The sequence below is a fragment of the Oncorhynchus clarkii genome, chromosome 12 (assembly GCF_045791955.1).
Source record: "Oncorhynchus clarkii lewisi isolate Uvic-CL-2024 chromosome 12, UVic_Ocla_1.0, whole genome shotgun sequence".
In the NCBI taxonomy this organism is placed as follows: Eukaryota; Metazoa; Chordata; class Actinopteri; order Salmoniformes; family Salmonidae; genus Oncorhynchus; species Oncorhynchus clarkii.
In genome coordinates this window covers 31552161-31570190 of record NC_092158.1, presented here as the reverse complement: position 1 = coordinate 31570190, position 18030 = coordinate 31552161, and the positions used below count along the sequence as shown (strand labels likewise).

At 41.6% G+C, this 18030-nt stretch overlaps 1 protein-coding gene across 3 annotated transcripts in view; it reads left to right on the top strand.

Annotated features, from left to right (window-relative positions):
* Positions 1-2966: 2966 nt before the first annotated feature.
* The window catches only part of LOC139423064 (solute carrier organic anion transporter family member 2B1-like), a 29971-nt gene continuing 14907 nt past the window's right edge, over positions 2967-18030 (top strand). Inside the window, exons 1-6 of one of the 3 annotated variants that reach the window (XM_071174679.1) lie at positions 2996-3144; positions 8249-8375; positions 10793-10930; positions 14002-14164; positions 14305-14529; positions 15037-15135. In XM_071174679.1, coding sequence (XP_071030780.1) covers positions 8289-8375; positions 10793-10930; positions 14002-14164; positions 14305-14529; positions 15037-15135 — 712 coding nt within the window. In that variant the 5' untranslated portion in view covers positions 2996-3144; positions 8249-8288. Of the gene's footprint in view, positions 3145-8248; positions 8376-10776; positions 10931-14001; positions 14165-14304; positions 14530-15036; positions 15136-18030 lie in introns of all 3 variants that reach the window. The other 2 variants (XM_071174681.1, XM_071174682.1) reach the window with 2 other exon arrangements.

Below are 18030 nucleotides of genomic sequence, written 5' to 3'. Positions count from 1 at the left end.
AAATTTCTAATTACACGTTTGAAAACTGCTGCTGTGAGTTTTGTCTTGCAGTTGGTTGTATAGTACAGGTTCTCTGTGATTCTCTGTAGCATGCTCTTTACGGAAATATCCCATACAAAGCACTGTATTACCACCTCCTGGTGATATGATGCCATTGCAGCCTGATCAGAGTCCTGAGGATATTCAACCACCAGAGGCCAATATAGTGTTATTTACACTGAACAAAAATATAAAGACAACATGTAAAGTGTTGGTCCAATGTTTCATGAGCTGAAAGAAAAGATCCCAGAAATGTTCCATACTCACAAAGAAAATATGTTTCTCAAATTTTGTGCACAAATTTGTTTACATCCCTGTTAGTGAGCATTTCTCATTTGCCAAGATAATCCATCCACCCAACGGGTGTGCAATATCAAAAAGATGATCATTACACAGGGGCACCTTGTGCTGGGGACAATAAGATGCCAATAAAAACAATTAGGTTTGTCACAGAACACAATGCAACAGATGTCTCATGTTTTGAGGGAGCTTGCAATTGGCATCCTGACTGCAGGAATGTCCACCAGAGCTGTTGCCAGATAATTTAATGGTCATTTCTCTTCCATAAGCTGCCTCCAATGTCATTTTAGAGAATTTGGCAGTACGTCCAACCGGCCTCACTAGCGCAAACCACGTTTATGGCGTCATGTGGGCGAGCGGTTTGCTGATGTCAACGTTGTGAACAGATTGCCCATTGGTGGCGGTGGGGTTATGGTAACGAACACAATTGCAGTTTATCGATGACAATTTGAATGCACAGAGATACCTTGACAAAATCCAGAGGCCCATTGTCGTGCCATTCATCCGCCGCAATCACCTCATGTTTCAGCATGATAATGCACTGCGCCATGTCGCAAGGATCTGCACACAATTACAGGAAGCTGAAAATGGCCCAGTTCTTCCATGGCCTGCATACTCACCAGACATACTCCAGGCATGTTTGGGATGCTCTGGATTGACAAGTACAACAGTGAGTTCCAGTTCCCACCAATATCCAACAACTTCGCACAGCCTTTGGAGAGGAGTGGGACAACATTCCACAGGCCACAATCAACAGCCTATGCAAAAGAGATGTCGCGCTGCGTGAGGCAAATGGTGGTCACACCAGATACTGACTGGTTTTCTGATCCACGTCCCTACCTTTTTTTAAAAGTATCTGTGACCAACAGATGCATATCCGTATTCCCAGTCATGTGAAATCCATAGATTAGGGCTGAATTCATTTATTTAAATCGATTGATTTCCTTATATGAACTGTAACTCAGTAAAATCTTTGAAATTGTTGCTTGCCGCGTTACTTTTTGTTCGGTATAATTAAAAGGATTATTAACGCTAATCAAGGTAACAATCAAATGTTTCGGGTAACCTTCCACAAGCTTCCCACAATACGTTGGGTGCATTTTGGCCCATTCCTCCTGACAGAGTGTGTGTAACTGAGTCAGGTTAGTAGACCTCCTTGCTCACACACGCTTTTTCAGTTCTGCCCACAAATGTTCCATAGGACTGAGGTCAGGGCTTTGTGATGGCCACTCCAATACCTTGACTATGTTGTCCTTAAGCAATTTTGCAACAACTTTGGAAGAATGCTTGGGGTCATTGTCCATTTGGAAGACCCATTTGCGACCAAGCTTTAACTTCCTGACTGATGTCTTGAGATGTTGCTTCATTATATCCACATCATTTTCCTACGTCATGATTCCATCTATTTTGTGAAGTGCACGAGTCCCTCCTGCAGCAAACCACCCCCACAACATGATGCTGCCACCCCCGTGCTTCACGGTTGGGATGGTGTTCTTCGGCTTGCAAGCCTCCCTATTTTTCCTCCAAACATAACTATGGTCATTATGGCCAAACAGTTATATTTTTGTTTCATCAGAGAAGAGGACATTTCTTTAAAAAAAGATGTGTGTGCAGTTGCAAACCATAGCGGTTTTATGGTGGTTTTGGAGCAGTGGCTTCTTCCTTGCTGAGCGGTCTTTCAGGTTATGTCGATATAGGACTTGTTTTACTGTGAATATAGATACTTCTGTACCTGTTTCCTCCAGCATCTTCACAAGGTCCTTTGCTGTTGTTCTGGGATCAATTTGCACTTTTCGCGCCAAAGTACATTCATCTCTAGGAGACAGAACGTGTCTCCTTCCTGAGCAGTATGATGGCTGCGTGGTCCCGTGGTGTTTATACTTGCGTACTATTGTTTGCACAGATGAACATGGTACTTTCAGACGTTTGGAAATTGCTCCCAAGGATGAACCAGACTTGTGGAGGTCTACAATTTCTTTCTGATTTCTTTTGATTTTCCCATGATGTCAAGCAAAGAGGCACTGAGTGTGAAGGTAGGCCTTGAAATATATTTACAGGTACACCTCCAATTGACTCAAATTATGTAAATTAGTCTATCAGCAGATTCTAAAGCCATGACATCATTTTCTGGAATTTTCCAAACTGCTTAAAGACACAGTCAACTTATTGTATGTAAACGTCTGACCCACTGGAATTGTGATACAGTGAATTATAAATGAATTAATCTGTCTGTAAACAATTGTTGGAAAAATGACTTGTGTCATGCACAAAGTAGATGTCCTAACCAACTTGCCAAAACTATAGTTTCGTTTAACAAGACATTTGTGGAGTGGTTGAAAAACAGGTTTTAATGACTCCAAGTGTATGTAAACTTCCGACTTCAAATGTATATCACACCAAATTAACCATTCAATTCAGATCTATTGCGCTCAGTCTTTACTGTAAACCAAATAAACAACGTGCATAGCTGTCTAACAACCAGTACAGTATGTTATGTTCAGACATTCCACCCACATGATAGTAGAGTTTATCTCCTTTCTCTTATCTTGTATTCTCTTATACTGTTAACTTACCTCCCTTTTCCTCCTTCCCACCCACACCCCCACTCCCACTCCCAGCCACACTCTCCTCCCCCTATCTGTTCAGTCACTTGCCCAGTTCAAGGAATTCCTCAAAGTTGAGCACGCCTTGTTTCATCGAGTGAATGCTACCTCCTGGGGTTCCAACTAAGATCACTTTCTGTGTGAGTCGACATCTGAGGAGTGGATACAGAACAAACCACTAAACCTCAGCTTCATCTACAGAGTAAGTGACCAACTGTACTGTTCTGTACTACTTCTTTTAACTGTGATCCACTAACTCTACTAGCTGTAATTCAGACACTGTAATCTAATATACTGTGCAGTGTGTAGAGATTATGTGTGAGAGGACAGGTTGCTGTGTGCAGCATACAGTTGAAGTCGGAAGTTTACATACTTCGGTTGGAGTCAACCACTCCACAAATGTCTTGTCAACAAACTATAGTTTTGGCTTGTCGATTAGGACATCTGCTTTGTGCATGACAAGTAATTTTTTCCAGCAATTGTTTACAGACAGATTATTTAACTTATAATTCACTGCATCACAATTCCAGTGGGTCATCAGTTTACATACACTAAGTTGACTGTGCCTTTAAAAAGCTTGGAAAATTCCAGAAAATTATGTCATGGCTTTAGAAGCTTCTGATAGGCTAATTGATATAAATTGAGTCAATTGGAGGTGTACCTGTGGATGTACTTCAAGGTCTACCTTCAAACTCAGTGCCTCTTTGCTTGACATCATGGAAAAATCCCAAGAAATAAGCCAAGACCTCAGAAATAAAATTGTAGACCTCCACAAGTCTGTTTCATCCTTGGAAGCAATTTCCAAATGTCTGAAGGTACCACGTTCATCTGTACAAACAATACTACGCAAGTATAAACACTATGGGATCACGCAGCCGTCATACCGCTCAGGAAGGAGACACGTTCTGTCTCCTAGAGATGAACGTACAGTGCCTTGCGAAAGTATTCGGCCCCCTTGAACTTTGCGACCTTTTGCCACATTTCAGGCTTCAAACATAAAGATATAAAACTGTATTTTTTTGTGAAGAATCAACAACAAGTGGGACACAGTCGTATATTGCACAAATCTGGCCTTTATGGAAGAAAGCCATTTCTTAAAGATATCCATAAAAAAGTGTTGTTTAAAGTTTGCCACAAGCCACCTGGGAGACACACCAAACATATGGAAGAAGGTGCTCTGGTCAGATGAAACCAAAATTGAACTTTTTGGCAACAATGCAAAACGTTATGTTTGGCGTAAAAGCAACACAGCTGAACACACCACCCCCACTGTCAAACATGGTGGTGGCAGCATCATGGTTTGGGCCTGCTTTTCTTCAGCAGGGACAGGGAAGATGGTTAAAATTGATGAGAAGATGGATGGAGCCAAATACAGGACCATTCTGGAAGAAAACCTGATGGAGTCTGCAAAAGACCTGAGACTGGGACAGAGATTTGTCTTCCAACAAGACAATGATCCAAAACATAAAGCAAAATCTACAATGGAATGGTTCAAAAATAAACATATCCAGGTGTTAGAATGGCCAAGTCAAAGTCCAGACCTGAATCCAATCGAGAATCTGGAAAGAACTGAAAACTGCTGTTCACAAATGCTCTCCATCCAACCTCACTGAGCTCGAGCTGTTTTGCAAGGAGGAATGGGAAAAAATTTCAGTCTCTCGATGTGCAAAACTGATAGAGACATACCCCAAGCAACTTACAGCTGTAATCGCAGCAAAAGTTGGCGCTACAAAGTATTAAATTAAGGGGGCTGAATAATTTTGCACGCCCAATTTTTCAGTTTTTGATTTGTTAAAAAAGTTTGAAATATCCAATAAATGTCGTTCCACTTCATGATTGTGTCCCACTTGTTGTTGATTCTTCACAAAAAATACAGTTTTATATCTTTATGTTTGAAGCCTGAAATGTGGCAAAAGGTCGCAAAGTTCAAGGGGGCCGAATACTTTCGCAAGGCACTGTATCTGGCCTTTATGGAAGAGTGGCAAGAAGAAAGCCATTTCTTAAAGATATCCATAAAAAGTGTTGTTTAAAGTTTGCCACAAGCCACCTGGGAGACACACCAAACATGTGGAAGAAGGTGCTCTGGTCAGATGAAACCAAAATTGAACTTTTTGGCAACAATGCAAAACGTTATGTTTGGTGTAAAAGCAACACAGCTCATCACCCTGAACACACCATGCCCACTGTCAAACATGGTGGTGGCAGCATCATGGTTTGGGCCTGCTTTTCTTCAGCAGGGACAGGGAAGATGGTTAAAATTGATGGGAAGATGGATGGAGCCAAATACAGGACCATTCTGGAAGAAAACCTGATGGAGTCTGCGAAAGACCTGAGACTGGGACGGAGATTTGTCTTCCAACAAGACAATGATCCAAAACATAAAGCAAAATCTACAATGTAATGGTTCAAAAATAAACATATCCAAGTGTTAGAATGGCCAAGTCAAAGTCCAGACCTGAATCCAATCGAGAATCTGTGGAAAGAACTGAAAACTGCTGTTCACAAATGCTCTCCATCCAACCTCACTGAGCTCGAGCTGTTTTGCAAGGAGGAATGGGGAAAAATGTCAGTCTCTCGATGTGCAAAACTGATAGAGACATACCCCCAAGCGACTTACAGCTGTAATCGCAGCAAAAGGTGGCGCTACAAAGTATTAACTTAAGGGGGCTGAATAATTTTGCACGCCCAATTTTTCAGTTTTTGATTTGTTAAAAAAGTTTGAAATATCCAATAAATGTCGTTCCACTTCATGATTGTGTCCCACTTGTTGTTGATTCTTCACAAAAAAATACAGTTTTATATCTTTATGTTTGAAGTCTGAAATGTGGCAAAAGGTCGCAAAGTTCAAGGGGGCCGAATACTTTCGCAAGGCACTGTACTTATGTGCAAAAAGTGCAAATCAATCCCAGAACAACAGCAAAGGACCTTGTGAAGATGCTGGAGGAAACAGGTACAAAATTATCTATATCCACAGAAAAATGAGTTCTATATCGACATAATGGCCGCTCAGAAAGGAAGAAGCCACTGCTCCAAAACCGCAATTAAAAAAGCCAGACTACGGTTTGCAACTGCACATGGGGACAAAGATTGTACTTTTTGGAGAAACGTCCTCTGGTCTGATGAAACAAAAATAGAACTGTTTGGCCATAATGACCATCGCTATGTTTGGAGGAAAAATGGGGAGGCTTGCAAGCCAAATAACGCCATCCCAACCGTGAAGCACGAGGGTGGCAGCATCATGTTGTGGGGGTGGTTTGCTGCAGGAGGGACTGGTGCACTTCACAAAATAGATGACATCATGTGGTAGGAAAATTATGTGGATATAATAAAGCAACATCTCAAGACATCAGTCAGGAAGTTAAAGCTTGGTCGCAAATGGGTCTTTGAAATGGACAATGACCCCAAGCATACTTCCAAAGTTGTGGCAAAATGGCTTAAGGACAACAAAGTCAAGGTATTGGAGTGGCCATCACAAAGCCCTGACCTCAGTCCTATGGAACATTTGTGGGCAGAACTGAAAAGGCGTGTGTGAGCAAGGAGGCCTACAAACCTGACTCAGTTATATCAGCTCTGTCAGGAGGAATGGGCCAAAATGCACCCAACGTATTGTGGGAAGCTTGTGGAAGGCTACCCTTAAACGTATGACCCAAGTTAAAACAATTTAAAGGCAATGCTACAAAATACTAATTGAGTGTATGTAAACTTCTGACCCACTGGGAATGTGATGAAAGAAATACAAGCTGGAATAAATACTTCTCTCTGCTATTATTCTGACATTTTACATTCTTAAAATAAAGTGATGATCCTAACTAATTTAAGACAGGGAATTTTTACTAGGATTAAATGTCAGGAATTGCGAAAAACTGAGTTTAAATGTATTTGGCTAAGGTTTATGTAAACTTCCGACTTCAACTGTATTTGTGGTTGAAACTGGCCTTTTGGCATTTGGTGCATGCGCCTAACAATGAACACCAAGGTGTTAGCACTAAAATCTAAAAGGTATTGCTTTTGTGTGTATACATTTGAGAAGTCTGAAATGGAGTTGGATATTTCTATGTCCGCAGTAATGCCAGTCCCACTGGTGTGGTATTTTATGGTGCAGTCTTTGTTTTTGTTGACATTCCACAACTGATTGGTGGACGTCTCCTTCCCATCTTATCTCTGTTGACTGCAGCCACACCAACTCCCATGTTACACAAACATGCTTGGGGGGGGGGGGGGGGGGGGGGGGTGAAAAAAACACCACACAAAAAAACACTACAATGCCTTCAGAAAGTATTCATGCCATTTGACTCCACATTTTGTTATGTTACAGCCTCAATTCAAAATAGATTTTTTTTCTCTCACCCATCTACACACAATACCCCATAATGACAAAGTGAAAACATGTTTTTTTTAAAAGTTTTTGCAAATGTATTTAAAATGAAATGGAGAAGTATCTAATTTACATACGTATTCACACTTCAGAGTCAATACTTTGTCGAAGCACCTTTCTCATCATGGGGATTGTGTGTAGGCCAGTGACAAAATTCAGGCTGTAACACAACAAAATGTGGAAAGAGTCAAGGGGTGTGAATACTTTCTGAAGACTGTATGTTGCAGCATTTTACTGCTTTACTGTAAGAACACACAGTAAGTATATACTGCATGTGGTAATGCTTCTCTAAGGTGTGTTCTAGTGGCCAGTGCCATACAACCTCTCTTCTGTGTGGTCTTCAGGTCAGATTTATATCTGCTATTTGTGAATTGTTTAGTGTTATCTGGTGCATAATGTGCACAGTAATTTACCAAACTGTTGTAAAACTGAGAGTTAAAGTCATGATCTCTCCAGCATGTCACCACAACTTGGGATTCTTTATGGGCTATAATGGAGTAATGCTCACTCACTTTCACATTCACTTTGTAATGAGAAATGGTGGACAACCTCAACCCAGGCACATCCCCCTACATTTTTCTCTCTACATCTGTCTCTGTTGGTCTCAATTTGTCGATCTCTCTGTCCCCACTCTCTTTCTCTCTTAATCTCTCTCTTTTTGTCTCTCTCAACATTATGATGTGAATGAAGATCGTTTCACTTCAAAATGAATATAACTCAGAGCACTGCATCTCAATATGATTTAAATGAATTGCACATCTCCTCTACCTGATTTTAACAATGGCAGTAGATACAGAACACCAGCAGAGGTAAGTATAAGTGTTATTGGAGTCCAAATTATAGAGAGACAAAGTGAATATAAAGATTGAAGATATGAAGTAACCAGAGTACAAGGAAAATAACTTGACTGGAAATCTTGTGACATTTATAGATTTTCTACTTCCTGGGTTGGATCACTGAGTCGGACAGGTATGATGGCCAGCGACCTCCAGATGAACTCTGAACAATTGAGGTCGAAGCCTCCCACCAGATGCAGGAGCCCCTTCAACAGCATCAAGGTAGGCTGCGCCACCTCAAAACTACAAATAACATTTCCACTTGCAACTAGCGCCAAATGTCAATTACATACCAGTAGTAGCAAAGGAATAGAAATCTATGAGAGTAGATGTACTTTTTAGAACGCCACGCAACACTGCTGATGAACAAAATTGCATTTTACCGTTCGGCTGTTGCTGTTGTGTGTACAATTTCCAAAATTATTGTTTCTCGTTTATTACATTTTACTCCCAGTGGTGTAAAGTACCTCTTAAGGATTAGCCCCTTTTTTTTCCATTTTTGCCTAAAATGACATACCCAAATCTAGCTGCCTTTAGCTCAGGTCCTAAAGCAAGGATATGCATATTCCTGATACCATTTGAAAGGAAAAACTTAGCAGTTTGTGGAAATGTGAAATTTATGTAGGAGAATATAACACATTAGATCTGGTAAAAGATAATACAAAGAAAAAAACATACGTATTTTTCCTGCCCAGGCTCAATTTAGAATTTGGCCACTGGATGGCAGCAGTGTATGTGCAAAGTTTTAGACTGATCCAATGAACCATTGCATTCTGTTCAAATGTTGTATCAAGACTGCCCAAATGTGCCTAATTGGTTTATTAAGACATTTTCAAGTTCATAACTATATGCACTCTCCTTAAACAATAGCATTGTATTATTTCACTGTAATAGCTACTGTAAATTTGACAGTGCAGTTAGATTAACAATAATTTAAGCTTTCTATGAATATCAGATATGTCTATGTCCTGTGAAATGTTCTTGTTACTTACAACCTCATGCTAATCGCATTAGCCGACGTAAAAATACTTTGAAGCAATACTTAAGTCATTTTTTTGAGTATTTGTACTTTGCTATTCATATTTTTGACTACTTTTACTTTTACTCATTCCTAAAGAAAATAATGTACTTTTTACTCCATACATTTTCCCTGACACCCAACACTACTCATTATATTTTGATTGCTCAGGCAGGACAGCAATATGGTCCCATTGATGCACCAATCACAATAACACATTGTCATCCTTACTGCCTCTGATCTGGCGGACTCACTAAACACAGATATTGCATTTGTAAATGATTGATGTGTGGGAGTGTGCCCCTGTCTGTCTGTAATTTTAAAAAACAAGAAAATTGTGGCGTCTGGTTTGCTGAATATAAGGAATTTGATGTATAGCGTTTCCTTTTTACTTTTACTCAGGTATGACAACTGAGTACCTTTTCTACCACTGTACTTAAGTACATTTTAAACCAGATACTTTTAGACTTTTCCTCAAGTAATATTTCACTGGGTGACTTTCACTTTTACTTGAGTAATTTTCTATTAAGGTATCTTTACTTTTGCTCAGGTATGAAAATGTAGTATTTTTTACGCAATTGTTTACTCCTGTCTCTCACCTCTCACATCATTACTCCCAAGTCTCAGTGAGTGTCAGTGTTCGAGAGCATCAAATCTGTGATGCGTTGTGAGTAAATTGACTGATCTCCAAATAATAATTTGTAGTTATTTATGATTTAAGCTGATTTGTAAATAATCTGCAATGTCGAAAAAGCCCAGTGAGGTCAAAGGGCAAATCTATGTCTACAGACTGCTGTTCAGGAGTCCAGAAGATTTAGACTTGGATTCTGTGATGTTAGGGTCACAGAGACAGCTAGCGTGCTAACATTAAAAAGTTTAAGCTCCATTAATTGACAGCATATCCTCATGTTGTGGACTGGAGGCAAAAAATCTAAGGTCCATCGTCAGAGAGGAAAGGGAGCAAATCTTCCTTGTTTTGCAATCTGAAATGTAGTTTATTTCTTAATGTAGTGAAAACTTTGATGTGTGTCCTGTAGTCTACTGTGATTTTCCTCTGTAGCCCCAGGAAGATTAGCTCCCTTTCCTCTCTGACGATGGACCTTAGATTTGTGTTTCCTGGTGTTTTCAGCACATCCTTGTAGTGTTCCCTTGAGTTAGAAACACATAAACTTGGCTTCTTGTATGTGTCTTTTAACTACATGAGTCTACTTCCTTGTGAAACTGTATCTTCAGGAGAGTTAAAAGATAAGAAACTTGGCAAATAAAGAATGACTTTAAAAAGATTAGGGTTAGGCAGTTTGTATTACGTGTAACATGTTCTGGGAGTGAAAATCCTCATAAAGTTACCCATAGGCCTACAGAGTGGCCATTCTAAAGAGAGAAAACCAGACCCTCTATAGCCCTCCAGGTAACTACAGTAGCATTACTTTTTGTTATATTACATAATTTCTTTACATAAAGGTGTCATACGTGAAACATGACAAGGTTCCACATAAAGTTCTCCTGAATATTTGAATGAGACTTTTGAGCTTTCTGTAGACCATTGATCAGATCTGTTAAATTAATTATGAATGATTCCTACTACACGTATCTATAGTCTGTCAGCCTCTCTCTCCACTAGTTCTTCGTGCTATGCCATGGTATGCTCCAGCTGGCCCAACTGTTGGTGTCTGGGTATCTGAAGAGCTCCATCTCCACTATAGAGAGACGCTACGGCTTCTCCAGCCAGAAGTCTGGCATCCTGGCCTCATTCAATGAGGTGAGCGTGCCATGCACCCCACCACTCTACTGAGCTGGTTCAGATAACAGGCTGATTTGTTGCAAATTCATCGGGTTAAGGTGATTCTTTTCAGAAGATGTACTTTTAATTTTCACATGTGAGAGGGTGCACGTGAGTGTGTTAAGGGATGTGTGTGTGTGTTGACGTTTTTAACTATTCTTGTGGGGACCAGAAGTCCCCACAAGAATAGAAAATAAAACATTTTTTGACCAACTGGGGACATTTTGTTAGTCCCCACAAGGTCAACTGCTTTTTCTAGGGGGTTTAGGGTTAAGGTTAGAATTAGGGTTAGGGTTAGAATTACGTAAAGGGTTAGGAGCTAAGGTTAGTTTTAGATTTAGGATTAGTAGCTAGGGTTAGGGTTAGGGTTAAGAGGATGCCTGGTTATTCTTTAAAAGTGCTTTTTTTCACCATCTTAAATAAGCAATCCCTGTTTAAAAAAAATAGAACCAAGAACAGATATAGCCCTTGGTTCACTCCAGACCTGACTGCCCTTGACCAGCACAAAAACATCCTGTGGCCCCAGTGATATGCAACTTTTCAGGGAAGTTAGGAACCAATAGGCAGTTAGAAAAAGCTAGCCTTTGCTTTTCTAACATAAATTTACACCCTGCAGCACAAATTCCAAAATGTTCTGGGACACTGTAAAGTCCATGGAGAATAAGAGCACCTCCTCCCAGCTGTCCACTGCACTGAGGCTAGGAAACAATGTCACCATCGATAAATCCACGATAATTGAGAATATCAATTAGCATTTTTCTAACACTGGCCATGCTTTCCAACTGGCTACCCCTACCCCAGTCAACAGCCCTGTACCCCCCACAGCAACTTGCCCAAGCCTCCCCATTTTTCCTTCACCCAAATCCAGATAGCTGATGTTCTGAAAGAGCTGCAAAATCTGGACCCCTACCAATCAGCCAGGCTAGACAATCTGGACCCTCTCTTTCTAAAATTATCTGCCGCAATTGTTGCAACCCCTATTACTAGCCTGCTCAACCTCTCTTTCGTATCATCTGAAATCCCCAAAGAATGGAAAGCTGCCGCGGTTATCCCCCTCTTTAAAGGGGGAGACACTCTAGACCCAAACTGTTACAGAACTATATCTATCCTACCCTGCCTTTCTAAGGTCTTTGAAATTCAAATTAACAAACAGATCACCGACCATTTCGAATCCCACCGCACCTTCTCCTCTATGCAATCTGGTTTCCGAGCTGGTCATGGGTTCACCTCATCCACGCTCAAGGTCCTAAATGATATCATAACCGCTATCGATAAGAGACAATACTGTGCAGCTGTATTTATCGACCTGGCCAAGGCTTTTGACTCTGTCAATCACCACATTCTTATCGACAGACTCAAATGCCTTGGTTTCTCAAATGACTGCATCGCCTGGTTCACCAACTACTTTTCAGACAGAGTTCAGTGTGTCAAATCGGAGGGCCTGTTGTCTGGACCTCTGGCAGTCTCTATGGGGGTGCCAAAGGGTTCAATTCTCGGGCCGACTCTTTTCTCTGTATACATCAATGATGTCCCTCTCGCTGCTGGTGATTTTCTGATCCACCTCTACGCAGACGACACCATTCTGTATACTTCTGGCCCTTCTTTGGACACTGTGTTAACTAACCTCCAGACAAACTTCAATGCCATACAACTCTCCTTCCGTGGCCTCCAACTGCTCTTAAATTTAAGTAAAACTAAATGCATGCTCTTCAACCGATCGCTGCCCACACGTCCAGCATCACTACTCTGGACGGATCTGACTTAGAATATGTGGACAACTACAAATACCTAGGTGTCTGGTTAGACTGTAAACTCTCCTTCCAGACTCACATTAAGCATGTCCAATCCAAAATTAAATCTAGAATCATCTTCCAATTTCGCAAAAAAGCATCCTTCACTCATGTTGCCAAACACACCCTCGTAAAACAGACTATCCTACCGATCCTTGACTTCGGCGATGCCATTTACAAAATAGCCTCCAACACTCTACTTAGCAAATTGGATGCAGTCTATCACAGTGCCATCCATTTTGTCACCAAAGCCCCATATACTACCCACAACTGCAACCTGTATGCTCTCGTTGGCTGGCCCTCGCTTCATATTTGTCGCCAAACCCACTGGCTCCAGGTCATCTATAAGTCTTTGCTAGGTAAACCTTATCTCAGCTCACTGGTCACCATAGCAGCACCCACCCGTAGCACGCTCTCCAGCAGGTATATTTCACTGGTCATCCCCAAAGCCAATTCCTCATTTGGCCGCCTTTCCTCCCAGTTCTCTGCTGCCAATGACTGGAACGAATTGCAAAAATCACTGAAGCTGGAGACTCATATCTCCCTCTCTAACTTTAAGCACCAGCTGTCAGAGCATCTCACAGATCACTGCACCTGTACATAGCCAATCTGTAAATAGCCCAACCAACTACCTCATCCCCATACTGTTATTTTTATTTTTTGCTCCTTTGCAGCCCAGTATCTCTGCTTGCACATTCATCTTCTGCGCATCACTGCAGTGTTTAATTGCTACATTGAAATAATTTCGCCACTATGGCCTATTTATTGCCTTACCTCCTTTATCTTACCTCATTTGCACACACTGTATATTGAATTTTCTATTGTGTTATTGACTGTATGTTTGTTTATTCCATGTGTAAGTCTGTGTTGTTGTTTATGTCGTATCGCTTTGCTTAATCTTGGCCAGGTCACAGTTGTAAATGAGAACTTGTTCACAACTGGCCTACCTGGTTAAATAAAGGTGAAATAATACAAATGTAAAAAGGTTTTTTGGGTTAAGGGTTAAGATTAAGGTTAGGGTAAGAGTATGGTTTAGTGTTAGGTTTAGGGTTAGGGGTTAGGGAAAATAGGATTTTAAATGGGCCTGAATTTGTTGTCCCCTCAAGGCAAGGTTAGCCGTACAAGACCGTGTGTGTGTGTGTGTGTGTGTGTGTGTGTGTGTGTGTGTGTGTGTGTGTGTGTGTGTGTGTGTGTGTGTGTGTGTGTGTGTGTGTGTGTGTGTGTGTGTGTGTGTGTGTGTGTGTGTGTGTGTGTGTGTAGGTGGGGAACACGGTCCTGATAGTGTTTGTGAGTTTCTTTGGTAGCCGTGTTCACCGGCCACGGTTCATCGGTGGAGGGGCACTGGTGGCCAGTCTGGCTGCTTTGATGATGGCCCTGCCTCATTTCATCAGTGGCCCCTATGAGTACACAGTCCACATCAGCCGTAAGTCACACACACACAAATGCAGACACGTACACACATTCAAATGCACACACAAACACACATTTGTTTGAATCTCAAAACAAAAATACTTGTTATCACCTAATTTCTAACTCCTTCCTACCTCTACCTTTGTTCCATAGAATCCAAGGATGACAACTCTGGTCTCTGCCAATTAGAGAGCTCCTTCCAAACACCCTTGTCCAATCACAGCTGCACACAGCAGGAGAGTCATGCTCAGCAGGGCGTATTCCCGCTCCTGCTCCTGGGACAGCTACTCCTGGGAATCGGCAGCGTTCCCATCCAACCCTTCGGGATCTCCTACATTGATGACTATGCCAGCAAGAGAAACTCTCCCTTCTACCTCGGTATGATCACTGGGAATGACTGGGATACACAGAAAATTCTTGGAATACTGGGAATACACATTCTGATGCAGGTCTTTTGGGCCAAAACATCATTTTTTTTAACTACAAATCAATAGATCATAGTTGTTTTTTAAGAGGGAGCTTTCCACCATACTTCTGCAACATTCCTGCAACTTTTGCCTGCACTCTATGACCTCCAATACTGGGAATACTTGCAGGGATGTTAGATGGAGTGCTAGATGAGACATTTCACACATAACCTACATAACCCACACAAAAAATAGCAATGAAACAAAAGTGAATGTATTGTATCCACTCATTGTTTGCAGCTCTCAAGGCTGTGTCATGTTTAGTCTAAAAACCATGAGAAGACTTTCATTTTCTTTTCATCAACTCGGAAGTATGATCTGGGGAGAAGCAAATCATGAGCAATCACACTTTATTTTCTGTTTAACTGTATTGACCCCACAACAGGAGTGTTATGTCTGACTGTGGTTCCCCCTGCAGGTATTCTCCTGGCTGTCACGTCTATCGGTCCTGCATTTGGTTTCATGATGGGTTCCTTCATGCTGAAATTTTATGTCGACATCGACAAGATGTCCAAAGGTTAGCACACTTGCTCGCGCACGCACGCACGCACGCACGCACACACGCACACACGCACACGCACACACACACACACACACACACACACACACACACACACACACACACACACACACACACACACACACACAGAGAGTCCCAGGCACTCCTCAGATGTTCACAGCATGTCAGAAGTGTTTCATCTGGAGTTGATATGGGGAAGGAACATCCAGGGGTCATGTTTTCTCTTATCACACTACTGACAATGAGTTTCACCAAAATGTAACGAGGATTGAGGGTTAGTGATGAACCAGGATGAGGACATAAAGATAGGGTTAGGTTTGAACTGGGAGGTTTGAACTGGGATGTGGACATAAAGCTAGGGTTACACAGAACCCAAACCGGCTGTGCGGGTGCGCCATCGTGCATCAATTTATTTTGTCCCCCCACACCAAACCTGCTAGCTATTTTGTCCTATTTAGCTAGCTTGCTGTTGCTAGCTAATTTGTCCTGGGATATAATCATTAGGTTGTTATTTTACCTGAAATGCACAAGGTCCTCTACTCCGACAATTCATCCACACATAAAATGGTCAACCGAATCGTTTCTAGTCATCTCTCCTCCTTCCAGGCTTTTTCATCTTTGAACTTATATCGTGATTGGCATCTAAACTTTCATAGTATTACCACAACAACCAGCAACACAGATCGTCTTTCAATCAACCACGTTGGTATAACCAATGAGGAGATGGCACGTGGATACCTGCTTCTAAAAACCAATGAGGAGATGGGAGAGGCAGGACTTGCAGTGCGATCTGCGTCAGAAATAGAAAGGACTTCTATTTTAGCCCTTGGGAACACAGATGCTCGTTGATGCGCGCAAGTAGTGTGGGTGCAATAATTGAATAACATAGATTTTTTGCAAGCGGTGTAGTCAGGGTATTAGGGTTGAGCCGGGATGTGGACATAAAACTAGGGTTAGTGTTGAACCGGGATGTGAACATAAAGCTAGGGTTAGTGTTGAACAGGGATGTGGACATAAAGCTAGCGTTAGAGTTGAACCGGGATGTGGACATAAAGCTAGGGTTAGAGTTGAACCAGGATGTGGACATAAAGCTAGGGTTAGTGTTGAACCGGGATGTGGACATAAAGCTAGGGTTAGAGTTGAACCGGGATGTGGACATAAAGCTAGGGTTAGTGTTGAACCAGGAAGTGGACATAAAGCTAGGGTTAGTGTAGAACCGGGATGTGGACATAAAGCTAGGGTTAGTGTTGAACCGGGATGTAGACATAAAGCTAGGGTTAGTGTTGAACCGGGATGTGGACATAAAGCTAGGGTTAGTGTTGAACCGGGATGTGGACATAAAGCTAGGGTTAGTGTTGAACCAGGAAGTGGACATAAAGCTAGGGTTAGTGTTGAACCAGGAAGTGGACATAAAGCTAGGGTTAGAGTTGAACCTGGATGTGGACATAAAGTTAGGGTTAGTGTTGAACCGGGATGTGGACATAACGCTAGGGTTAGTGTTGAACCGGGATGTGGACATAAAGCTAGGATTAGTGTTGAACCAGGAAGTGGACATAAAGCTAGGGTTAGAGTTGAACCTGGATGTGGACATAAAGTTAGGGTTAGTGTTGAACCGGGATGTGGACATAAAGCTAGGATTAGTGTTGAACCGGGATGTGGACATAAAGCTAGGGTTAGGGTTGAACCAGGAAGTGGACATAAAGCTAGGGTTAGAGTTGAACCTGGATGTGGACATAAAGTTAGGGTTAGTGTTGAACCGGGATGTGGACATAAAGCTAGGGTTAGTGTTGAACCAGGATGTGGACATAAAGCCAGGATTAGTGTTGAACCGGGATGTGGACATAAAGCTAGGGTTAGTGTTGAACCAGGAAGTGGACATAAAACTAGGGTTAGAGTTGAACCTGGATGTGGACATGAAGTTAGAGTTAGTGTTGAACCGGGATGTGGACATAACGCTAGGGTTAGTGTTGAACCGGGATGTGGACATAAAGCTAGGGTTAGTGTTGAACCGGGATGTGGACATAAAGCTAGGATTAGGGTTGGAATTCAATATAGGGTGGGTTTTGTACTAAGGGTCATGTTAGGGTGTTTTCTTTACATGCCTGAGTTTGAAGCAGTGAATAAAAACAGGTGTTAATGAAGACTAGCTGGAATAATGTTAATGATAGCGACGACCTTATCTTCACTCCACTCCTGTGAATTCTAACAAGCAAATATTCAACTTCCTTCTGTGTGAACCAAAGCCACCACTACAGACATGTTCACACCCTGCAATGCTTCAGATACCTCTAAAACTGGATTTACAACAATCATGGGCCAGTGTCCTGTATTTGCAGTCTGCTCTCATTGATCTCAGCCTTCCAGTTTAATGCATCTCATTTATCAAGGTGTGAGAGCATTGTCTATGATTTGATAAATGTTCAAAACTGTTCAAAGGACTGCTGAAGTCAATTTAGGTAATACTAGATTATTCCCCATTGTTTTGAGGTGTGTGTGTGTGTGTCTGGGTGTGTGTGCGTGTGTTTGTCTGTGCTTGTGCTCGTGTGTGTGTGTTTCCTCAAGCCTGAACTAGTGCCTTCTGCAAGGCACAGACAGTGCAGCTTAATGGAACATGACTTCATTCTTGCAAGAGCAAATATTTAGATAGAACTAATATGGAAGTTATATACAGTGCCTCCGGAAAGTATTCAGACCCCTTGACTTTTTCCACATTTTGTTACGTTACAGCCTCATTCTAAAATGTATGTAAAAAAAATTATCCTCATCAATCTACACACAATAGCCCATAACGATAAAGCGAAAAACGTTTTTTTGACATTTTTGCAAATGTATTAAAAATAAAAAACAGAAATACCTTATTTACATAAGTATTCAGACCCTTTGCTATGAGAC